Raw genomic sequence first — 22,361 nt, forward strand, 5'->3', positions numbered from 1 at the left:
TGATACATATCCAACCCGTTCACTTTCTCCATTTGTGTTTGCCGTTTTTGTGATTGTGGTTTCCGTGGGGCTTGGCCGGCTTGAACCCGAGGTCTCTGGCGAGCGCAGAGTCCAGCGACAGGCCAAACTTGTCGATTCGACGCAGACTGGCCTCCAACTGGGGCACTTCGTCCTCGTTGCCGAACTTCTTGGCTCTCGCGATCTTCTTGGTCAGCAGCTCCACGGCGGCCTGTTTCAGCTCCTCTGGACTGATCGGTTTCTTCTCCTCCTTTGGTGCAGTCTCGGCTTCTTTCTCGACAGACTCGTTCTTTGACTCTGTCTCCACAACGGGCACCGGCTTCTCGGCCACCGCAGACTTCTCCTCGTTCGTCACCTCGGCTGTGCTGGCGGGCTCCTGAACAGGCTCGGGCTCCACTTTTTTCTGCTCTCCGCCGTCCTCAGCGTCCAGCTGGGCCTCGATCTTGTCCGACTCCTCCAGACGAGCAATTAAGTCCGCCTTGACGCCGTTCGTCGACAATCCCCGCTGCTTCAGTACTTCCTTCAGTTGTGGCACCGTTTGACTCGAATATCCAGCCATTCTCTTGATATGTTACAACGCGTTGGTAAACAAGTTTTTACAGCAATTCCAATTGCCAAAAGAGCACAGCCGTGGAAATTTAATTCAGCTTGGAAAAAGTATTCTCCTACAAATGACTACCGTTTTAGAGCCTGTCCAGGTGAAATACTGCGGTGTTTGCACGTTCCCCGTGGAGTTCTGCGAGTTCGGAAAACGTTTCAAGAAATGTAAGACCTGGCTCGAGTCCGACGACCCAGAACTGTACAAAACTCTCTATGCCGATAGCGCACTGAACTCGTCGCTGTCGTCCGAAAAGGAGGCCAAGATCTCCGAATCCCTTGCCAAGATGCAGCTCAAAGAGGAGCGCAAAGAGGAGCGCGAGCTGCAGTCGCTCAAGAGCTCCAAGGTGCTCGTCAAGCGGATCCAGCGCACCAAACATAAACACGTTATTGCCGTTGCTGGACTCGAGGTGTTCGACGTGGACATGAAGAAAATGGCCAAGACGTTCGCCTCCAAGTTCGCTACGGGCGCCTCTGTGTCCAAGAACGCCGAAAAAAAGGACGAGGTCGTTATCCAGGGAGACGTTGGGGACGAGGTCGAGGCGTATCTTGTGGGTCTTTTGAAAGAGAAAGGACTTGAGGAAGTCAAGGTCGAGCAGGTCAGCGAGAGAAGAAGATAATACATAGCACAGTCGCCCTTTTAAATGGGCCTTCTAATTGTTCATCCACCCTTGATTACAGCGCACCCGTACACCACACGTGTAGCCCATTTTTCCAAAATAAATTTCCAGCAGTGAATCAATTTTCAGTACATGTCGTTCTTTGATGTTTTGCAGCGCGGAGACGAGTTCATCCTGAACGACCGCCCGCAGCAGTCGCGCTGGTGGAACGTGTTGTCGCACGCCACTTGTCTGGCCGCGGTGGGCAGTTCCAAGCTCATCATCTCGCTCTTCTATAATTTGAACCTGAAAGGACTCGAGAACCTCGATCGAAGTCTGGCCAAAGCTCGTGCCGAGAATCGTGGGTTTGTCACCGTGATGAACCACATGTCTGTTTGTGACGATCCGTTTCTTTGGGCGTGTTTGCCCTGGAGATACTATGCGTCTCTGGACGATATTAGGTGGGGACTTGCAGCCAAGAACATCTGCTTTGTGTCCAAGTCTAGCAGCACGTTCTTCTCGTTGGGCAAGTTGTTTGCGTGCGAGCGGTTTGGCCGAGGCCCGTTCCAAGGAGGACTAGACGCTCTGGTCAGAGTTCTTTCACCAGACGACACTCTGGACACAGATCACATTTTCCAGGGGCTGAACGAGTCCAAACCAATTGCATCTTCCCTGGTGGACAACGTCAAGTCGTTCTATTCGCCAAAATATACCCCTCCGATTCTCAGATATAAATCTTCGTGGGTGCACATTTTCCCTGAAGGATACGTTTGTCAGCTGAAACCGCCCCATAACAACTCCATGCGGTTCTTCAGATGGGGTACCGCCAGACTGATCTTGGAGCCCACAGTTGCGCCGGTGGTGGTACCAATTTTCTCGGACGGGTTCGAAAAAGTCGCTCCGGAAGCAAAATCGGACGATCTGGTCGACTCCATTCTTCCTCAGGGCATAGGGTCCACCATCACCGTGAATATTGGCCGTGCGATCGAGGACCGCGTGATCGAGGCCTTCCGTGCTGAATGGCGTGCTCTTTGCGACAAATATCACGATAGATCAAACCCAAACGACCTCACTCCGGAACTCAAGTTTGGCAAGGAAGCACAAAACCTGCGCAGCCGGGTCTGTGCGTATTTGCGTGAACGAGTTGCAGAACTCAGACTCGAGAACGGGTTCGCTCCCGAAGACCCACGACTCGCTTCCCAGAAGTTCTGGAGCGAGTACACAAAAACAGAAGGCCAAAGTGCGCCCGACATCCAGTTTGTCGGGTACAACTGGGCCATCCGCGCATACCAAAAGAACGTCAGCTCATATGACGAGCATGGCAACGAGGTGTCCAAATGAGCGGTTGTAAATAATTCGATAGATACAATCCTAAAACCAAACTGGATCTATTTCAGCTGAGTGTTGTTGACCTTGGTTGCAAACCGTAGCGAGTTGAGCGTTTCGTTGAAGTGTTGTAGTTTTGACGAGACGTTCACAAACATCAGTGTCTTTGAGTTTCCGCCCAGAGAGTGTTGTAGCAAGTACGTCAAACGAGAGTTCCGGTACGGAATGTGCTGGTTCTTGTTGCACAACGACGTGATAACGTCTCCAAGAGAACTTAAAGACTTATTGATCGATTGGGTCTCTTTCAGTCTGTCTCCTGTGACAAGCGAGTGAGAAATCCGTTCAGACCCCGCCAGGTCGATCAAATTCAGTTTACCGCTGATTGTGTCGCCAGTTTTCGAGTTGAACCCTTGTAGCGAGATAATAAAGACAGAGTGAGACCGCGACGAACGGTTATTGGCGTTGGTGGACGCTGTAGCACGGTTCCTGTTCGCACTATTAAGGATGTGTGCGACCTGGTCTTGGTCCGTCAGTCTGACTGTGGTCAGCTCGGTGATGGTGGTTGTGCGAGTGTTTTCGTCATGCTTTATTTCGTGCTTGACCGAGTCCAAATTGCGTAGATACGACTCGGTCATTAGATCGTTGATATTTTCGTTGTAAATTTCGAGAAATTGACCCTCTACTTTGTAATTCCACCCTGTCTGCTCTGCCAAACGACACTTTTCAAATATAAGTCCCACAGACCGGGGTATGATTCCATCTTGCGTGCTGGACATGGTGTAAGTCTTTCCCGAGCCAGTCTGTCCGTACGCAAAAATGCATACATTGTAGCCATCTAGAGCGCTCTGCACTAGCTGGCTGATCTCGTCAAAGATCTCCGTGTTGGTTGAGTCCTGGTCAAATACCTTGTCAAAGCCAAATCTATAATTTTTAGGAGCACTTTTGTTGAATGAATGCTGTTGAGGATTGGCAGGCTCTGTCAAGATGATCTGTTCGTTACCATCATTTGATTCCACCGAATCAAACACCTGGTACTGGAACCGGTTTTCGGGCTGTTCGGGTTTGACTCGACAAAAAACCCGAATGTTCCCTTTCAAGTCCTGGAGCAGGTTGTGAGCTTTGCGACGCAGCAGCTCTTCCGACTCTAGTTGTTGCTTGAAACCAACCGACATCTCTGCGTATTCTTTGGCCGTCTGGTGTTTCTCTTTGAGAGTTTGCGACCTTTCAGCCAGTTGCGATTTCAACAATTGAATTTCACCTCGAATATCTGACGTTTTCTCTTCAAACACAGATGCCTTGCCTTTCGACGTTTCTATTTGCTGGCTGAGAGTCTCATTTTCAGTCTCTCTTTCATTGATCAGTTTCTTAACCTGGGTTATTCTTTCATTCAACGTCTGAATGGCTCGTTTGTATGCATCTTTGTCCGAAGACAGATTTTGTATCTCTCTGTTCAGTTCTCTATTCAGAGCCTCCAGTCTCGCATGTCTGCGCTCCGTGAGTCTATTCAGCTCCTTTCCGTGGTTCTGTTGTTCTGTAGCGAGTTGTTGTTCCAATTCTGCGCACTGGGTTTCCAGCATGTGTTTTGACTTATTAAATGTCTGTTGCTTGGATTCCAGCGATGATTCAATTTTATCGTGACATTCCTGGCTCAATTTCTCAATACTTTGGTTAAAATTGCTCTCTACAGTCTGCCTGTAGAGCTCAAATTCGTGTTTGAGCGCCTCGATCTCGGAATCAAACCGTCTGTCAGCCTCAGCCAGCTCGTTCTCCTTCTTCTTGTACTCGTTTTCGAGCTCCGAAAGCTGATGATTCAGTTTCTCGAGCTCCAGCTCAATCTCAGGCAGGTCTGTTCGGATCTTCCATAGCTCGCTGTTCAGATCGCTAAGCTCCTGCTGGGTACGATCCTTTGTCTCCAGGACCTTCTGCAACTCCAGCTCTCTGTTACGGTGGATATTTTCAATCAGACGGGTCTGTTTCATTATCTTTCGTGGTGGAGACTTGTCATCTGCCCGGTTGGGCGCCGAAATGTTGGAGATGTCTCGTAAAGCCATTTGTGATAAATCACAACAGTACGCGACAGGAAAAAAGTTGTGTGACAAAAAAAATTGTGGTAGCAAATTCCGTGCAAAGTTGTGCTGCGATGAGAGGAGGCAAAGACGGCGTTTAAAAAGCAAATACAAACAGATGGTACTCGTTGGATGATGAGTGGTCTTTCAAGTGAGCAAATTCTCGGCTATCGTTATTCTCTTCTCCATGTTAACCTCTTTTTTCCTACCCTCTATTCTGCTACCATTTAACTTTTGGCATTTATTATTTCTCATGAATTAAATATACCATTCATTAACTATTCACTAACCATCCAACACACCAACCCCCACTTCAAATCGCTACTCTCTCTCAATAAATAACCTTGTTCATCATTTAGTCATACTATTTAATGCTTACCATTCTGGAATTGCGACTCAGTCACACCAGCTCCCATGGCAGCAGTACTACTCACACCACCGGAAACAAGCTTCACAATGCTGTCAATGTACTCGGCACCAGACCACTTTTGGTGCTTCACAACCTCGACACCATCGTCAATCTCTCTGGCTTGCACGTTCTGGCCGTAAGCCTTCATACCGATCTTGGAGTAGTCCCGAGAGAAGTTGTCCACAGCCAACGCAGTGGTGTGCAGACCAGCAAGAGTGATGAACTGCCAGATGTAGCCGAGATCAGCAAGTCTCTTGATGTAGGTCTCCTGGTCAGATGGAGACATAGCAGCGTTCCAGTTGAAGGATGGAGAAAGGTTGTATGCCAACCACTTCTCAGGGTACTTAGCCAAGACACCCTCGGCAAACTCCTTGGCTTGCTCGTAGATTGGAAGCTTGGACTCCATCCACAGCATGTCGGCGTATGGAGCGTAAGCTCTGGCACGGTTCACGGCACACTGGGTGCCTCCTTGGTATCTGTAGTAACCTTCTCTGACTCTTGGAGCGTCCCAGTCAAAGAACACGTCTTTTCCAAGAATAGACTTGGCAATCTCCTTAGCAGCCTTGTGGGAGTGGCCGCTCAATGGTGTCACGGTGGTGGTGAACTTCTTGATGGCACCCTCCTTGTCCTTGAGGTCAGAGGCCTTGATGGCGTCGACAACGGCCTCGTGGAACAGCTTCACACCGGCCTTTTCAATCCATTCTTTCTCAACAGTCTCCAACTGGGAGCCGTAAGCACCCTCGAGCTCGGCCTCGTTCATCACGTCAACCAATGGCTCGACGTCTGGGTTGGTCGCTCCAAGAACAAAGTAGTGGTCTCTGGAGTCGATCGTGGAGGTGATCAAGGTGGCAGCCTCGGAGTCGGTTCTGGCAACACACAAAAGGTCGGAACCAAAGATATCAGCAGAAGTACGGATAGCAATCAATCTGTTGATGTGTTCTTGGATAGGAACAAGCACCTTACCGGCCATGTGTCCACACTTCTTGGTTCCAGCGGCCTGGTCCTCAATGTGGATTCCTGCGGCTCCGTTCTCAATGAACATCTTGGTGAGCTTCACAATGGCAGTGGTACCTCCGTGTCCAGTATCAGCATCGGCAATGATTGGTCTGAGAAAGTCAATGTATGGCAATTTGGCACGCTCCTCCTTGGACAACGAAAATCTCTCGTGTCTTTGCTTTCTGTCGTGGAAAAGCTGGGCATAGAACAAGTGTTGCACCTTGTTTGGAACAGTGTCCATAGGGTAGTCTGCAAGGTCTGGAGATGGCTCGTTAGAGGTCGAGGCGGTGGACGAGGATTGCCATCCAGAAACGTAGATGGTGTCCAGGTACTTGGCCATCTGGGTCACGTGAATTGGATCAAGAGCACCAAAAGTGAAAGAAACAGTCTTGTTCTTGTGGTGTTCCTCCAACAACTTGAAGGCCTTCTTGGCCATGGCGTCCGAAGCGTTAGGGTTTTTCAAAGTGGACCGTCTCTTGGCGATCTCCTCTGCTGGGTAGACTCTCTTCACGCCTTTCCAACGAGGCTCTGCCCACCATTTCTCGATAGCTTGCACTTCCTTTTGGAAGTCGAGTTCTTCTTGGTCAATGTCGATCTTTGTGTAAACCATTCTTAATTTTGATCCAACTTTTACCCCAGAAAATTTGCACTATATATACTTGTGGCATCGCCGGCCTCCATATCCCCTGATGGTTGACGGGACATCGGGACTAAGGGAAGCTCCCAATTTTACTATCAAAAATTAAAATCTACTGCCGAAAAAGGAAAGTCCGGGGAAAAGGCGTGAAAACGTCATTTCCGTTCGACCATTTCCATTCTACCTCGGACTCTGTAGTTTCGATGCAACTATTTTCCGCTCCCTTAGGCCCAATCACGTCTCGCAATGAGTAATCCCTTGCGACCTCGGAGCAAAACTCCGAGTGCGTTGCAACTGCTTATGCTGACACACTTGGACCGGGGGAACAAGCTGGGGAGCGCCATCCTTACACCACAGCAGTGCAAAATAATTTTCTAAACAATTCATGTCGCAGGTAGAGTTGAAGGATCTGTTGAAGCAGGTCCCGACGATCGATGAGGACGTGCGACGCACGCTGCAGCAGCTTGGCGAGCCACAGACGTTTTTTGGCGAGGATAACGCCGACCGTCGCGCCCGGCTTGTCGACCTGGTGGCCAATGACGAGACTGTTCGCGCACAGTTTGGTCGTCTGATTGGTCTTGACGGCGAGATTGACTCAGCAGAGGACGAGGACGAGGAGTTCTACACCCCGGGAGATGACGATGTGTACGACTCGCGAGTATTCGTGGCCAATTACTCGCTACCTCGCGCAAGAGCAAGAGTGACGGCCCAGGCACAGCTGTTCAACGAGTTCAAACCGGTGGATATCCTGCTCGAGCGGCGGAAGTACAACGAGAGTTTGAAATCTGTCAGTTTGCAGGGGTCGCAGGTCGTTTCTGACAGATGTACTTCGGTGCTGAAATATTCCAGAGACCAGAAATATATCGCATGTGGATCGTGGGACGGCAAGACGTATTTGTTCGACGACAAGCTGGAATTGCAACGCGTCCTGGAAGGCCACGAAGAGAAGGTTGGTGGGATCGACTGGCATCCGAACAACAACAAAATAATAGCAACCAGTGGAAGTGAAGGATTGATTCAGATATATAATATTGGAGACGAGTCGGCAAGAACCACGTTGAAGGGCCACGAACAGCGTGTGGCACGGATCCAGTTCCATCCGTCGGGCAGGTTTCTTGCGTCGGCGTCGTTTGATTATACATGGAGGTTCTGGGACGTGGAGAAGGCCAAAGAGCTGTACTACCAAGAAGGCCATTCCAAAGAGGTGTTTAGCGTGGCACATCAACCGGACGGGTCGCTAATTGCGAGCGGAGGACTCGACGCCATTGGACGAGTGTGGGACTTGAGAACTGGAAAGTCAATCTGGGTGATGGAGGACCATGCCAAGGGAATATATGGTATGGATTGGAGACAGAATGGGTACGAGCTCTTAACAGGCGGTGGAGACGCGAACTTGAAAGTCTGGGATATTCGGAACAACCGCAAGCCCAAACATAACATCATTGCACACAGCAAGCTGATCTCCGACTTGAAGGTGAGCAGCAACGACAAGTTCATGGTTTCGAGCTCGTATGACGGGTATTTGGACCTGATTTCCTGCGACAACTGGATTGTCGTTAAGAAATTCAAGGCCCCGGAGAAATTGATGTGCTGTGATATATCCAATGACTGTTTGAACATCGTCTCTGGCGGCTGGGACAGGTGTGTCAACTTGTATAACGACTTATAGATTAAAGACGGGCATTTCGTTATTGTATCCATCTAGAACCACGAAATTGTTGAGTGGCAGCTCTCTTCTGCCCAGCATGTTGATCACATCCTGCGACAGTGCTCCTCCGAGAATCGCACTGACGGGCTGGAACTCGCAGAATGCCTGATTTGCAAGCTTCTTCACCAAATTAGTGTCCAAAATCTCCTTTGGTAGCTGAAGATCAGCGATCACTCGAACCACTTTGGCTTGCAGATCAGACGGCTCGATATGGACCTCCTCAATTGGCTTTCCCAAAACTGCAGCGTATTCAAACAAAGCCAGCAAGATTGGAAGCACAGGTGTGATCTTGCGCAGTTTTCTTGGAGTTGGGAAATATGGCGCAAACTTGTTGGTGGTGTTGACCAAGATGGACGAGAACGGGTTAAACTTCGTCTTGACAATGCAGTTCTGGATCTCAACGTCGTTCTCCACGGTATCTGTGATTCGAACAATTTCTGCCACTGGGTTCAGAACGCCCAGTTTTTTTGGAACAGGGTTTCTTTCGTACTTAACTGACGACTCGTGCTCAATCAGGTCCACAAAGATGTAGCCGTACAAACCATGGCTTCCGGCCGCGTAGAATGGGATATTCAGGTCTCTGGTGATGGTGTTGAACTTTGACAACTGATCCTTGTCCAGACCTGTGGCCACAATCAGATTGAATGAGGCAAAATAGTCTGTATCCTTGGACTCCCAGTCGTCGGTACTGATACTGAGATTAACTCTTGGATTGAGCTCGCGGATCCTCGACTCTGCGGCCACCACCTTGTATTCAGACACCTGGGTCTTGTCGAAGAAAAAGTTGACGTTCAGGTCCTGGTCCAACACCTTAGTGGAGTCGATAACTGTGATTGCGCCGATGCCTCCCAACATGAGATTTTTCACAACTTCACCGCCCACGCTGGTGAGGTTGACCACCAAAACCCGTGACCCACGCATCCTCGTTTGGGCCTCCATGCCCCACAGACGGATCTGTCTGTCGTACAGCTTTATTTCGTCTGGTTGTTAGTACCAAAAACACCGATTGACTCACCTTCTGTTAGCGCTTTCAAAGACATAAAAGATGTAGTAAATAAAAATAATTTCACAGATTTGATTTTAGTGGGTTTATTTCTCTTGTACTATTTACCATGGACTTACTGAAAATATTGGACGCCAAGCCCGAACCAACAATTGCAACCGAGCATTTCGAGGTGGAGGAGAAATACCAGCTATCCAACGATTACAAAATCCCCACCGGATTGAGCGATTTCCAGAAGGAGCTGATAGACCAGATCGTGTCGTTGCACTACAGTGACATCCTCAAGTTCTTTGAACGGGTGGACGATACCCAAGAGAATGACCGTGTGATTGTGGACTCTCTTGAGACAATGCTGCTGAACACGCAATTGGTTTGTTCCCATCCGTACTTGTTGATTGACCACTATTTTCCTAAAAGTTTAACTGCAAGAGATATTCCCAAACGGCTTTCCGAAACAAGCGGCAAGTTCAAGATTCTGAGCGACCTGCTCAACATTCTGGACAGCATCTACAATGTCAAGGGCAAACAAAGTATAGATATAGCCATCATTGCTAGACCAGGCAAGACCCTTGACTTAATTGACGCTCTTTGCATTGGCCACAAGTGCAACTTCAAGCGGTATTCTGGGACAAAGTTGAAGGAATCTGCGGGAGCAAACAAGAAGAACGTGAACTTGAACGTTCACCTGTTTCCCTCGGACTCGAAAGATTTCACGTCTGAGCCCAACACGAGAATGAAGATAATCATCTCGTTTGACATCAGTTGTTCTTTGGACCACGACAGGATCTTGAGACTCCGCAACAGAAGCACCAAGATTTTGCATCTTGTTCCCATCAATACGATTGAGCACATTGCGCTGTATTTCCGCAACCAGGTGGAAACCAGGAACTACAATGACTACCTAAAGCCGGTCACGGCTGCTGCGGTGGTTCTGAGGGACCGGGCTGGGCAGTTGCCATTGGAGCTACGGCCAATATACAACAAGAACCTGGAGTTTTTGAGCAACTGGATGCGCGATCCAGAGGTCCACCGGTGGCCGTTGCTGGACATGCCGATCATTCCAACGTACACCTCGAACGATGTTGAGCGGTCTTTGTTAACAGAGGTGAAGTTCAATTTTGACAACGATGATTTCCTCAAGGAGGAGGAGACTAAGGACAGTGACCTGAACCTGAACTTCAACTTCAGCGGAAAGACCAAGATGATCGGACACATTATCCAGCCCCGGTTCAAGAGCAATCACCAAAAAAAGACCGATTTTTACGAGTCCAAGCGTCTTGAGAAGAAATACTTGTTCAATGTTCTGAATTCCGACAACAAGACGCTGACGGGGATCTCCAAGGACATTGCGATGGACCAGATACTGACCCATACACTGATGTTCCACTTTGGCCAGAGACTGCAGGAGCTGATTGCGAAGAACGAGGAGCTAAGGTCGTTTGACGAGTATTACGGAGCACACTCCAAAAACATCGAGGAGATCATGGCCACTTACCGGAAGATCTCGTCGGAGTTGCAGGAACGGGAGGACTCTGCGGCCCGGAGCAGCAAGGAGGTGACTGCTTCGAGCGAGCGCATTGCTGTCCACAAAGAGAACATACAGACCTACAAGCACGAGATCGAGGAGATAACGAGCAAGAAAGACAATTTTGAGGAGACGGCATCGCTGTGGCTAAAGTACGACAGCGAGCTTGTGCATCTGGAGGAGGAGATCGAGAAACTGGAAGGCAAGATTGAGGCTGCGACGAACGAGAGCTCGTACATGACCGCGGAGCTGGAACGGGCTAGCACGTCGATTGTTGAGTCCGAGAAGGAGATCGCAGAGAAGCAGACGCAGATCGGATTGTTACGGCAGCAAGTTGAGAGTCTCAAAAAGCAAGACGACGAGGATCGACTGCAGAAGCTGGAAGCAGCCAAAAAAGAGTACGAGTCCACACTGCGGAAGAATCAGCTGTTGCAGGAAGCAATGGAGACGTCGTTCAAAAAAGTGACCGACTCGGAAAGCCGATCACGATATGTAAACTACTCGAGAAACGGGCTGCTTTCTAAAAAGAATGCAGGCGCTACTGTTTAATAGAAGATGGTTAATTTGACCTTGATAATTTATTATCGAATTAAACCCAATATCTAGCAGGTATCACCAAGCAACCAGCAAGGATTTGATATAGCATACAGAATCGCGCTTACAACAACAAAGCACCGGCAGCGACAGCAGCACCAGCAGCGGCGTAGTAAGAGCCGAAACCGGAAGCAGCACCAGCCTCGTAAGTGGAGATAGTGCTGTTCTTGTATGGGCAGTCAGTCACGGTCTCGTCACAAGAGTAGATGGTGGAGGAGACAGTGCTGGCCTCAGTCTTGGTCAAGACAACAGAGGAGGCAGCAGCGAAAGAGGTAGCAGCAAAGAGCAAAGTGGCGACGGAGAATTGCATTTCTGAAAGAGCGAAGGTAGTTGGTTCAAATGAATACTTCAACCAGGGGGGAAATACAGGACATATTTATAATGTTTGGAGGGCTGGCTTTTGTTTTGAAAAACCTGCCGTGTAGCTGGAATGTAAATAAAAAACCGCCACGCTATTTCCCAATTGGGCGTGAAAAATTACTGATTGGGAACATTCGTTAGCTTAGGTGCCCTGCCTTTACCATTATAAGAAGTTTTATGCATGTATAAGTTTTTCACTCTATTGTTTCAGCTGCATATTCAGCCCAGCCTTTAACGAGTCTTCCTCGAAAAGGATCTCGCAAAGAACAGCAACCTCGCAGTTGCCCAGCCCACAAGCTACTTGGATGTTTGCAAACAGCCCCTCGTGCAATCTCAGGGGCTTGATTTCATTAAATCATCCAATTACACACCGCAAAACAGCAACCATACGCGTGGGTGGCCGTTTTCACTGACGCACAATCACATTTCCCTATTATGTCCAAACAATCCGAATTAAAAATAGCGGACCAGTCAACCCCAGAACGCCGGAATTGACCAATGCTTTCACACCTATTGCCATAATTGGCCGACATTCCGCTGGGAAACAATAACGCCGATCTGGTGGCCTCCTGGTCTAGATTCCCTCCACCTGGTGTCCGGATGCGAGAATGTAGCGACTCAGAGATCTTGCATCAGCACGCTTGCCAAATCCGGGAATGTTTAGATTCCATCCTCTCATATCTGGGTCAGCTTGACAATAGCATCAAGATCCAGACCCTGTTCCTGGAAGTACTCTGTTTGGATCTTGGACCAAAGGAAATCCGAAACGATAATGGTTTGCAGCACACTGAGCACCAACCCGATAGCGTAGAAAAAGTTTGCATTTCCAGAATTCAGACACATCCAAACGTAGTAAAACACCGGCAATAATGTCAGAATTATTGTGATCCCCACATAACTCAAAAACGGAGAAAATTTCAGTTTTTTGTAGTACACTTTGAACACAATCAACATGGAGTAGAAAAGATTCAGGTCGGTCACCGTTGGATACGGCTTGGCAAAGTTCAGAAACCCTATGAGGATCCAGGAGGCAAACAACAGGTCGTTGGGGAACCGGAGCGTCAGCGGGATCACAAAGATGAACGAGTAGATATTAAACACCGCCAAGTAAAAACTGTTGAAGAACTCAAAGATCTCGGTGAAAAAGTACCACCACAATCCAATGTTGGGTATGATTTTCTTGAACAGCACGGTGGAACAGTAGTTGAGGTAAAGGAACCTGAATGAGTTGTTGGTAAGCACATAGCTGGAGTACAGCAGTGCGCTTATCGATGCAAGGTATAGCGCAATCGAGCGAATAACCGCGTGCTTCGAGGCCGTATTTTGGTATATCGAGTACAGCACCGGAACCACAAAGTACCAGTTGTAATAAGTGAGATAGGACGACACTGCCAACGAGATCACTGAAGATTTATAGTTTTTCGAGAGGACCTGGTGGAACACATATAGCAGGGTCAGGTTATTGATCACTGTGGTCGATTTGGACAGGGTGGTAAGAATTGCCAGCGGGTTGAGCGCATAGAATGCTGCAATGATCCACGAACTGTATTTTGCAGAATAGTTTGTCTTTTTGTTGATTTGGACCAGCAAGTAGCCTGTAAGTGTGTCTAGGGCGGCGAATACGAGGTCCAATTGGGATATTTTGGAGAAAACGAGCAACAAAAGAGGTGGAAAGTGCACAATTTCTCCATTGTAAGGATCGATGGAGTTGGAAAGCAGGAATATACCTTCTTGAAGCGAACGGAACGAGGAAATCGGCGTCGAAAACAAAACCGACTTATCCAAGATTGTAGTGATGCTGGGGAAAATCGTAGGCAGCACCCATCTTATGAGGAATCCTGCCGTTAATATGAGATACGTTTGTTGAGCCATTTGTCCTAAAAACAAGATTGGCCGCTCGTTTGACAAAAAGGGTCCGAGGTTAATTAGAGTCCTCTGCCTATTTTTTTTTTTTTTGATTTTTTGCCAACGCATTTTTTTGAACAAGGACCCAGTTGTTTAATACTACCTGTAAATAGTCTTTGGCGTCAAAATGGCAAAAGGTAAAAACAAGAAGAAACAGAATGGAAAGGACAACGGGAGTGCTGCAAACGGCACCGAAAAGAAGCCCGAACAACCAGAAATCCAGCCAGATACTCCTGTGGAAGAGGACTCCATTCCAAGCCAAAGTGAAGAACTAGTCAAGGAAGATTTGAAACAGGAACCAGAAACGAATACAATTGAGGAAGAGGCTAGCGAAGTCAGTACGGACCCTGTTTCAACTAGCCATTCTGACGAGAAAGATAAACTCATTGAATCTTTGCAACAACAACTCAAAGCCAAAGACGAGAAAATTGCTCTTTTGGAGTCAAACGATGTTGCTGCAGAGTTGGAGAAAAAAGTACAGGAATGCGAAAAGTATCAGTCGAGCTACCAGGCTCTTTTGAGCCGGTTGTCGTCCATGAAGTCGGTATTCCAGAAAATGAAGGAATCCGAGATAGAGCTAGAAAATACACAAAGCGAGCTGGCGTCTTGCAAAGAGACAGTGGAGCAACTGCAAAAAGATATTGTCGCGAAGGATAAGGCCATTGAAGATCTGAATACAAGTGTCAAGTCTCTAAAAGAAGAAGCAGAGGGGCTAAACAGGGAATGCGATAAATTATCCAAAGATTATACCCTTTTGAAGAAAAATACCGAGCTTAAGGAAGATGAGCAGGTCCTCGAAATCAAGCGCTTGGAAACATCAAACAGAAAACACAACTTGGAAATCAAGGAGCTCAAATCGGAGATCGAGGAATATTTGATTATTGTCAACGAGGAGAAGATCTCGAAGCAGAACCTGTTCCACGAAGTGAATGAGGTAAAGGCCAGAAACGAAGCCTTGGTCTTGGACAATGAAAATTTACAAAAAGATAGCGACGGCCTACGTTCCACCGTCAATAGTCTTGAGTCAAAAATAGCCGAGCTCACCAGCGCTTTTGAAGGTGAAAAGCATAATTTACAACATCAAATTGAGGTGAATATCACCAAGGCCTCCGAAATAGAGGCACAATTACAAACAGCGAACGCAAAGCTTGCCGACGCGGACCAGAAGCTGACTCGCATGTCCGACCTGGAGAATGAACTGAAACAGAAACAACTCACCATTGGAAAATTGAGACACGAAACGATTGTTCTGAACGAACACTTAATGAAGGCGATGAAACTGGTGAAGAAAGAGTCCACCACAGAGACCGTTGATAGAGAATTGATATCGAACTTGTTGATATCGTTCCTACAGCTACCGAGAGCAGATGCCAAGAAGTTTGAGGTTTTACAATTGATTTCGAACTTCCTCAACTGGGACGACGAGAAGAAGCGACATGCTGGATTAATGTCCTCGAACTCGAAAACCAACTCAAGCAGTATTCTTAATGTGCCGACTACACCAATAGCCGAAAACACGTCGCAGCGCTCGGGCCAATCGTTCGTGTCTTTATGGACCGAATTTCTAGAGAAGGAGAGCACTCCAAACAACAAGTAATAAATGCATTGTAATAAGATTCAAAATTGTTTAGTAGTGATCGGTCGGCTGATTGTTCCTCTGGTAACCGAAATCTTTATAAGTTCGGCAACAGCAAGCGTTTTTTTTTTTGATCGCTTTGCGGCTCACTTATCTGGAACTTGCGGATCTCATTTTCTTATATATATACAGTGCACCTCTTGGACAGGCACCGCTACAAAAATTTAAAGCTTCTTCACTATAGTTAGATAGACAATGTCGGGTAAGAAGATTGAGCTGTATTCCTCTGAATACTACCTTGCGTGCGCAACCGGAGGTTTCCTAGCGTGTGCTCCCACGCACTCGGGAGTGCTACCAGTGGACCTTGTTAAGTGCAGATTGCAAGTGAAGCCCGGTCTCTATAAAGGAAACTTTGACGGTATCAGAACGATCATTAAAAACGAGGGCTTACTCAAGATTTTTAGCGGAATTGCTCCTACATTTATTGGATACGGTCTCCAGGGTGCTGGAAAGTACGGGTTCTACGAGGTGTTCAAAAAGAGGTACAGCGACTTTTTCGGCGTGTCTAACGCGTATGTGTATATGCTTGCATCTGCATCCGCAGAGTTCCTCGCTGATCTTGCGCTTTGTCCGTTCGAGTCCATGAAAGTCAAAATCCAAACTACGCTTCCTCCTAACCAGGTCGTGGGACTGTATTCTCACTTGTACTCGGGATTAGTGCCTCTGTGGTTCAGACAGATTCCGTACACCTGTGTTAAATTCACCTCGTTCGAGAAAATTGTTGAGTTGATTTACACCACTTTCCTTACCAAACCAAAGGAGCAATACACAAAGCTACAGCAGACCGGTGTCTCTTTTGCAGGTGGTTACGTGGCTGGTATTTTCTGTGCTATTGTGTCACATCCTGCAGATGTGATGGTGTCCTTGATTAATAACGAATCAGGAAAGGGCGAGGCAATGACTGCTGCAGTGAGCAGAATCTATAAGCGTATTGGTTTCAAGGGGCTCTGGAACGGATTGGGAGCCAGAATCTTCATGATCGGTACTTTGACCGGATGTCAATGGCTGATCTACGATTCGTTCAAGGTCGCAATGGGATTCCCAACTACAGGTCATTAGAAAATGTCCAAATATTCGCAGTAACCTATTATTGCTTAAATTATATCCATTCCGACCACTTTTTGCGCTGTAAATATATAAACGTCCCTAATCCAAGAAATGCTAATAGCGATAGCAGGTAGATTCTTGGAGAAAATGCTAGTTGTTGAGATTCCTTCAGCCGCTGACTCTGAGTGACTTTGATCTCTTCGTATGTCCTGTATTTTTTCTTCTTCACAGATGCTTTCTTCTTATCCAATCGGTTCTCGTCCGATCCCGTTTGTTTGATGTATCCCTTGAAACAGGGTATCAACATGGCGAATGCATTATCAGAGTGCGAAACATCGTAGAACGCCGCTGTGGCGTCCACTCCAGCACAGTGGAATAGAACTTCAGAGCCTCCTGGATGGCGATCGATCAAACTTGTTACATCGTAAACCTTGTCGTTGATCGTCATCCACAAGTCATTCTCCGAAACATGGGTCGCTACTTCGTCAGAAGTGTATACTCGTCGAGAATATTCGCCGGCCATTTGCAATTAAGTGCGCGCGAATAAGCTAAAGTAGTATCAAATTTGTGCAAAGCGAATTATAAGCAGCAACGAAACCTGATTCTAGAAGTTATTCAATCGCAAGAATGTCTCTCTATTCGAATAGCTAATAAATATTGCTTAATTGATTGCCTCAGTAAATTAATGAAGTTTATTTTATTTTGTTACCCGACGGTTTATGAAAAACGAAAAATCGGTTTGGTGAACTAACTTCTAAAAATGCTCCCATTCACAAGAAAAGTCTCCTTCTCGTTAGGACAAAACATTGGAAGAGGCATCCGGTTTCAGAGTACCGCTGCGTATGAGACGGTAATCAAATCTGTCAGACAGGATTTGAAAAATAATATCAAAGCCAAAGCAGATGTTCTCGAGAGAAATGTGATTAAGAGCATTTTAGTCGAAGTGAAAAACTTCGAGGTCAACAACCCCGGAAAGACCAAAGACGAGTTCCAACTACATGACCTGCTCACAAAATTGGCCAACCAGCGCAGGAAAACCGCACAGGAATACCTGAAGGACGGAACATCCAAGCGGTCCAAGGAGATGGGTGAAAAGGAGTTGAGTGAGATACCATATATTGAGAAGTACCTCAAGGAGCTTCCAGTTGCCTCGGAAGCCGAGATTGAAGCAAAAGTCGAGGAGATTGCGAATGAATTGATTAAGGAAGGACCGCTGGACAACCCCAAAAAACTGTTTGGAAAGATTCCTTGGAATCTGATCCAGTCTGAATGGAAAGCATCCAGGAGCTCAGTTACAAGCGTGATCCCTAAAGTGCTCGAAAAGTACAAATAGATAAAATTACTTGTATATACTAATTCTTACCAGCTTCTTGCACCAGATCCAAGAACTTCTCTGTAGAGATCTCGTTAATCAGTTCCTTCTTTTTAGATTGTCCGACACCCTCAAGCGCACCAACCTCCTTGTTTGTTTCGGTTTGCGTCGATAATATTGCGTTAAAAAGCTTGATCACTCCTCTCTGAGCCACCTTTCTATATTTTTTCTCCTTCTCCAAGACCTCTCTAGCAAGCGAATCATCGGTTGGGAGCAAATTGCGCACACGATTGGATGTCAGCTTTGCCTTCTTCTCGGCCAGAAGCTGCCTCTTTGCCTTGAGTTCCAATTTTTCACTCTCCAATTTCTTCAATTGTGTTTTTGATCTTGCTAAAATAGGGTCTTTTCTATCATGTGCCTTCAGCTTGGAGTCAAGGAGAGCATTCATAGCCTTGGAGAATGCTTCAGAACCATCGCTCTTATTCTTTTTCTTTGCAGGTAGCGCTGGAATCTCATCGTTGTCATCGTCAGAGTACTCAGATTCATTTGATGATCCATCCGTTTCCGAATCGCTACCTTCATCTCCCTCATTTCCTGAATCATCACTTCTTTCGTCTTCACTTTCGGACTCGCTGCTGCCATCTTTATGGTCACTTTCGCTTTCGTTGTCGCTCTCCTCATTCGTAGAGACATCAATACTTTCTGAGTCGTCGTCGCTTTCGCTTTCGTCACGTTTCCTCTTCTGGCTCTTTTCTTCTGAAGCCTTCACCTGTACACGAAGAGAGCCCTTGGGCGTTCCGGCAGAAGCCTTGGATGCTTTTCCAGATTTCTGTGCCATACCTCCTGAATTAAATTTTAGTCTACAAAATTATAAATTTTTTTTTTCGCGGTGTTAGGTGTGTTCAGCTATCAAGCAGAGACTTTAGCTGATCGTTGACGCTCTTGATGTACTTGACAGTGGTCTTCTCGGGGGAGGAGCTCTTTCTCTTAGCCACCTCATAAATGACCGCAACCAGGATAGCAAACGCAACGGCAACCACACACAAAACGTAAGCGTTTCTCTTCAGTAGCTGGTTACGGGTCTTAGCTCTTGGCATTTCCCAGGTCTCCTCGTCATAAAAATCACCGTAGCGGTCTGAATTTAGACTGGAAGTTGGCAACGACTTGCGAGTATCCAACGAATTTTGAGCGGTTCGACTTTTCGAAAGAGATGAGTCCCTTTCGTGGCCGGCAGAGTAAGTGGTAGCAACATTTAGACTGGAGACCTTGGCGATAGAATTCTTGATATTATCGATTTCGTTAACGTAATGAACGAGCTTTTCGAAAATAGACTTGTCTGCAGATGGGTGCGAGGCTTCCAGTCTTTGAATGAAATCAAGATCCAGCTTCTTCGAGTAATTCTGAACCTCGGGGGCACTGAGCGACAGGCCAGAGGTTAGGGTGTCAGAAATATCGCTGTACAAATTATCCTGATGGGATTTCAAAACGTTTTGGAGGTTGGAAAGCACCATCTTGTAATAATCGATTAACACTCGCAAAGCAACTTTTTTGTTCGGCTCATCCAGCTTGTATCCATTCTTGAGTTCACGGATTCTCTGGTCCAACTGGTCAAGTTGGGAGTCAATAAACTTGTATCCCGTATTGAACGAGTCAGACTGGGTATTTCCGAGATCAAAAGCTTGCTGGTCGGTCTGAAGTTGATACGTCTGTTTCGAGATGTTTTTCAGGTCGTTCTTCAAAGCCTTGCATGTAGTGAAAAAGAGATCTTGTAGCTCAAACTCGTTACTTTGAGGGAACTTGAATTGAGGACCGATTTGGTCTGAGAAAGGATCTGCGCTGATCAGGTTGTCGTCATCAAAAACGTTGAAATTCTTGTTCCGGCCATCAAATGATGGATTGTTCAATCTTTGAAAAGACTCACGATTAGTAAACTTAGATTGAAAGAAGACCGTTCAGACTTACCATCTGTCAAAGTTAAATTGATAATTAGAAACAATGCATCTAATTAACACCTAATAAAGAATCTTATCAAAATGCGCCACAGATCGACATGAGGGTCGTGGCTAATAATTTTTTGGCGGTCTGGGCTTCGATGGATCTGCCATTTCTTGGACCTGGTCAATTTGAAATGAGTCATTTTTTCGTCCTAATGCGGTAATTGAACAGGCGGAACTTAATAATCACAATTATTCATTCCCAAAATCTAAGGCCATAGATCCAGAGAATCCAACCAGGTCACCAAGTAAAGGTCATAGTGAACAATTTCCACGCAGAACTTTGTACTCCGTTCTTGTCCCGATTTTTAACTCTAAATTTTAGCTACTTTTATATCAAAAGCTAAAGCCGTATCTACAAATTCCGATAGTGGCTTTTTTGTGACTTCTCCCCAATCGCGAATATATAATAAACGAATTTTCCGCTATGGCGAATTTTTTTCTTTTATACTTTCTTTCTTCAAGACACACATCAAAACCAAGTTATCTACCCAAGTTATTATTATTTTCCCCGTTAGTTGTTAGTTTGAGTTATTAGTCAAAAACTAAAATGTGTGCCTAAATTTATACCCTTAAAGGTTATAATTTCTGAATTGTTCCATCATGATAAACAATTAAAGAAACCAAAGAAGAAAGTTTTTTAGAGACTTAAGTTTCGTTCGAGTTCATCTCATCCCCCCATTGAAAATGTTAAAGTAATTAGATTATATCCACCGTCCATCATGGCGTGTCGTTGTTGACCATTTTTCTCACAAGAAAAAGATTAAATTTACCAATTAGAACTATTATATCATCATTATGTTGTTAGGCGAATCAGTGTTTAGTGCTTTTGCGGAGCCCCAGTCGACAAAGCAAGTCGATGTTGAAGACCTCCTTTTTGGAGTGAGGGGTCCGCAAGTTAGCGATCATGATGTTGATCAAGGTTTGTTGTCCGCAGACGTCGGTACAACTATTTCTCCTTTTGAAATCCATTCTTCGGTCATAGATTCAATTTTTACCGATCCTATCGACCAAGAAACTCCAATGTTCGAACCTCGCGAGGATTCATCCACTTGGGAACCTCTTTTCAAAGAGGAAGAGGAAATCAAGCTCATTCCCGAAGCTCCAAAGCAACATGCATCTCCAGAAGTCCATGCTGAGTCGCCTTTGGATGACATGGAGCTTACCAAGAGATCTTCTTCTTGTACGAGTATTTCTTCTGTCACATCCAAGAAGGATCGTCTTGGATGTACCCCTTACACTAGAAAGAAGAGAGCACTACCTTTGGAGCCAGTGGTTCCTGAGAGTGGCGATTCTGTTGCAGTGAAGAGGGCTAGAAACACAGAAGCAGCAAGAAGATCTCGTGCTAGAAAGATGGAAAGAATGTCTCAATTAGAGGACAAATGTGAAAGTTTGTTGCAAGAGAACGAGTCATTGAAGGCTGAAGTTGCCAAACTGAAGTCTCTTCTCTCTTTTTCTGCTTAGTTTTTTGTATTCGAATAAAAGAGTTTAACATGGTTTTCATCAGATGTAGTTCATTTTGAATGAAGTGCAGAGTCCATCAATAACCAAATTTTCGTTCAGTAATATTATTGATACTATACATTCATTACATGGTGCGCACCGATACTACTCACTCAAGAAAGTTGGGAGATTAGTGTAGTGGTGATCATTCCTGCCTTCCAAGCAGGCGACATGGGTTCGAATCCCGTATCTCTCAAATCTCAACTTTCATTTTTTTTTTTTATCTTTCTTTCAAAGAAACTATATTTTTTGGAGGCAACAGGAGCGGCTCCACAAAAATTCTACATAGAAAGATTAGTATGATGTAACTGGAGCGAGAGATAGGATTTTGATTGTTTTTGCTTATCAAGCCATAAAATTAGCGAAAGAGTGCAATTTCTCTACAATTCTCAAAACCAATAGAGCCTTTTGCAGTTCACGGTTCAAGAATACCATTACTTGATAGGTTGTTAGGATAACAGGTCACGATCAATTTCCCATACGACGACCGATTCAGAAAAGCTTCGCAGCGACAATTCTCGATATGGAAATATAGCTTAGATTCGATTGTGGAATAACGGTATAGGCCTGAAGCAACCGCCCACTAGAATTTTCGAGACCCGTCACGGCCCCAACGCCCGGAAACAATCCAGATCTTAAGGTATCATATCTTTTCTTGATATAAATGACCCATAAATCTCCAATTTCTCTTCAATCGCCGCTGCCATTCTATCTTTTTCTATGGCGATTGGAGCCTTTTCCCGGAGCAATTTAGCTTTCCGACCTCCTCAAGCTCTTACATGCACTATACAGATTTATGCTGCTTTCTCTCGAACCTCAACTCCACCTACATGGAAAAATCTGCAACATATCGCCAGCAGCGAAATCAAAACCCATTCCGAAAATCTACTATAGGGTCTATCAAATCACACAAAGTGCCAATTTTGGTTTTTTGGTATTATACGATTGGAATACAAAACAGATATATGTCTTCTACTGATTTACAATTTGACCCCCTAACCTTATACCCATCTCATTTTACTAGTCTTTCGGTTGCGGCCATATCTAGCAGAAAGCACCGTTTCCCGTCCGATCAACTGTAGTTAAGCTGCTAAGAGCCTGACCGAGTAGTGTAGTGGGAGACCAT

General features: G+C 46.1%; 19 protein-coding genes across 19 annotated transcripts; 9 read left to right on the top strand and 10 right to left on the bottom strand.

Moving 5' to 3' along the window:
- Positions 1 to 19: 19 nt before the first annotated feature.
- On the bottom strand, positions 20 to 577 carry OGAPHI_003409 (uncharacterized protein; the record flags this gene model as incomplete). Its single annotated transcript, XM_046204383.1, has 1 exon — positions 20 to 577. The coding sequence occupies one exon, from the start codon at positions 575 to 577 to the stop codon at positions 20 to 22; it is 558 nt and encodes a 185-aa protein (XP_046061915.1).
- Positions 578 to 689: 112 nt separating this feature from the next.
- On the top strand, positions 690 to 1,235 carry OGAPHI_003410 (uncharacterized protein; the record flags this gene model as incomplete). The annotated part of the gene is made up of 1 exon (XM_046204384.1): positions 690 to 1,235. One exon carries the CDS (start codon positions 690 to 692, stop codon positions 1,233 to 1,235), a length of 546 nt encoding a protein of 181 aa, XP_046061916.1.
- A 132-nt stretch (positions 1,236 to 1,367) lies between these two features.
- OGAPHI_003411 (uncharacterized protein) lies at positions 1,368 to 2,555 on the top strand (the record flags this gene model as incomplete). The annotated part of the gene is made up of 1 exon (XM_046204385.1): positions 1,368 to 2,555. The coding sequence occupies one exon, from the start codon at positions 1,368 to 1,370 to the stop codon at positions 2,553 to 2,555; it is 1,188 nt and encodes a 395-aa protein (XP_046061917.1).
- A 47-nt stretch (positions 2,556 to 2,602) lies between these two features.
- On the bottom strand, positions 2,603 to 4,591 carry OGAPHI_003412 (uncharacterized protein; the record flags this gene model as incomplete). The annotated part of the gene is made up of 1 exon (XM_046204386.1): positions 2,603 to 4,591. One exon carries the CDS (start codon positions 4,589 to 4,591, stop codon positions 2,603 to 2,605), a length of 1,989 nt encoding a protein of 662 aa, XP_046061918.1.
- Positions 4,592 to 4,974: 383 nt separating this feature from the next.
- Positions 4,975 to 6,621, bottom strand: OGAPHI_003413 (uncharacterized protein; the record flags this gene model as incomplete). Its single annotated transcript, XM_046204387.1, has 1 exon — positions 4,975 to 6,621. The coding sequence occupies one exon, from the start codon at positions 6,619 to 6,621 to the stop codon at positions 4,975 to 4,977; it is 1,647 nt and encodes a 548-aa protein (XP_046061919.1).
- OGAPHI_003414 (uncharacterized protein) lies at positions 4,978 to 6,627 on the top strand (the record flags this gene model as incomplete). Its single annotated transcript, XM_046204388.1, has 1 exon — positions 4,978 to 6,627. One exon carries the CDS (start codon positions 4,978 to 4,980, stop codon positions 6,625 to 6,627), a length of 1,650 nt encoding a protein of 549 aa, XP_046061920.1.
- A 406-nt stretch (positions 6,628 to 7,033) lies between these two features.
- On the top strand, positions 7,034 to 8,317 carry OGAPHI_003415 (uncharacterized protein; the record flags this gene model as incomplete). Its single annotated transcript, XM_046204389.1, has 1 exon — positions 7,034 to 8,317. The coding sequence occupies one exon, from the start codon at positions 7,034 to 7,036 to the stop codon at positions 8,315 to 8,317; it is 1,284 nt and encodes a 427-aa protein (XP_046061921.1).
- On the bottom strand, positions 7,870 to 8,268 carry OGAPHI_003416 (uncharacterized protein; the record flags this gene model as incomplete). The annotated part of the gene is made up of 1 exon (XM_046204390.1): positions 7,870 to 8,268. One exon carries the CDS (start codon positions 8,266 to 8,268, stop codon positions 7,870 to 7,872), a length of 399 nt encoding a protein of 132 aa, XP_046061922.1.
- On the bottom strand, positions 8,312 to 9,295 carry OGAPHI_003417 (uncharacterized protein; the record flags this gene model as incomplete). Its single annotated transcript, XM_046204391.1, has 1 exon — positions 8,312 to 9,295. The coding sequence occupies one exon, from the start codon at positions 9,293 to 9,295 to the stop codon at positions 8,312 to 8,314; it is 984 nt and encodes a 327-aa protein (XP_046061923.1).
- Positions 9,296 to 9,468: 173 nt separating this feature from the next.
- Positions 9,469 to 11,433, top strand: OGAPHI_003418 (uncharacterized protein; the record flags this gene model as incomplete). Its single annotated transcript, XM_046204393.1, has 1 exon — positions 9,469 to 11,433. The coding sequence occupies one exon, from the start codon at positions 9,469 to 9,471 to the stop codon at positions 11,431 to 11,433; it is 1,965 nt and encodes a 654-aa protein (XP_046061924.1).
- A 109-nt stretch (positions 11,434 to 11,542) lies between these two features.
- On the bottom strand, positions 11,543 to 11,788 carry OGAPHI_003419 (uncharacterized protein; the record flags this gene model as incomplete). Its single annotated transcript, XM_046204394.1, has 1 exon — positions 11,543 to 11,788. The coding sequence occupies one exon, from the start codon at positions 11,786 to 11,788 to the stop codon at positions 11,543 to 11,545; it is 246 nt and encodes an 81-aa protein (XP_046061925.1).
- Positions 11,789 to 12,513: 725 nt separating this feature from the next.
- On the bottom strand, positions 12,514 to 13,710 carry OGAPHI_003420 (uncharacterized protein; the record flags this gene model as incomplete). The annotated part of the gene is made up of 1 exon (XM_046204395.1): positions 12,514 to 13,710. One exon carries the CDS (start codon positions 13,708 to 13,710, stop codon positions 12,514 to 12,516), a length of 1,197 nt encoding a protein of 398 aa, XP_046061926.1.
- A 160-nt stretch (positions 13,711 to 13,870) lies between these two features.
- On the top strand, positions 13,871 to 15,340 carry OGAPHI_003421 (uncharacterized protein; the record flags this gene model as incomplete). The annotated part of the gene is made up of 1 exon (XM_046204396.1): positions 13,871 to 15,340. One exon carries the CDS (start codon positions 13,871 to 13,873, stop codon positions 15,338 to 15,340), a length of 1,470 nt encoding a protein of 489 aa, XP_046061927.1.
- A 234-nt stretch (positions 15,341 to 15,574) lies between these two features.
- Positions 15,575 to 16,438, top strand: OGAPHI_003422 (uncharacterized protein; the record flags this gene model as incomplete). Its single annotated transcript, XM_046204397.1, has 1 exon — positions 15,575 to 16,438. The coding sequence occupies one exon, from the start codon at positions 15,575 to 15,577 to the stop codon at positions 16,436 to 16,438; it is 864 nt and encodes a 287-aa protein (XP_046061928.1).
- A 40-nt stretch (positions 16,439 to 16,478) lies between these two features.
- Positions 16,479 to 16,949, bottom strand: OGAPHI_003423 (uncharacterized protein; the record flags this gene model as incomplete). Its single annotated transcript, XM_046204398.1, has 1 exon — positions 16,479 to 16,949. One exon carries the CDS (start codon positions 16,947 to 16,949, stop codon positions 16,479 to 16,481), a length of 471 nt encoding a protein of 156 aa, XP_046061929.1.
- Positions 16,950 to 17,186: 237 nt separating this feature from the next.
- OGAPHI_003424 (uncharacterized protein) lies at positions 17,187 to 17,759 on the top strand (the record flags this gene model as incomplete). The annotated part of the gene is made up of 1 exon (XM_046204399.1): positions 17,187 to 17,759. The coding sequence occupies one exon, from the start codon at positions 17,187 to 17,189 to the stop codon at positions 17,757 to 17,759; it is 573 nt and encodes a 190-aa protein (XP_046061930.1).
- Positions 17,760 to 17,778: 19 nt separating this feature from the next.
- Positions 17,779 to 18,576, bottom strand: OGAPHI_003425 (uncharacterized protein; the record flags this gene model as incomplete). The annotated part of the gene is made up of 1 exon (XM_046204400.1): positions 17,779 to 18,576. The coding sequence occupies one exon, from the start codon at positions 18,574 to 18,576 to the stop codon at positions 17,779 to 17,781; it is 798 nt and encodes a 265-aa protein (XP_046061931.1).
- A 64-nt stretch (positions 18,577 to 18,640) lies between these two features.
- OGAPHI_003426 (uncharacterized protein) lies at positions 18,641 to 20,889 on the bottom strand (the record flags this gene model as incomplete). Its single annotated transcript, XM_046204401.1, has 2 exons — positions 18,641 to 19,669; positions 20,731 to 20,889. The coding sequence occupies 2 exons, from the start codon at positions 20,887 to 20,889 to the stop codon at positions 18,641 to 18,643; spliced, it is 1,188 nt and encodes a 395-aa protein (XP_046061932.1).
- OGAPHI_003427 (uncharacterized protein) lies at positions 20,531 to 21,196 on the top strand (the record flags this gene model as incomplete). Its single annotated transcript, XM_046204402.1, has 1 exon — positions 20,531 to 21,196. One exon carries the CDS (start codon positions 20,531 to 20,533, stop codon positions 21,194 to 21,196), a length of 666 nt encoding a protein of 221 aa, XP_046061933.1.
- Positions 21,197 to 22,361: the final 1,165 nt, after the last annotated feature.

Source organism: Ogataea philodendri (genome assembly GCF_020536065.1).
Source record: "Ogataea philodendri strain CBS6075 chromosome Unknown scaffold16, whole genome shotgun sequence".
NCBI lineage: Eukaryota > Fungi > Ascomycota > Pichiomycetes > Pichiales > Pichiaceae > Ogataea > Ogataea philodendri.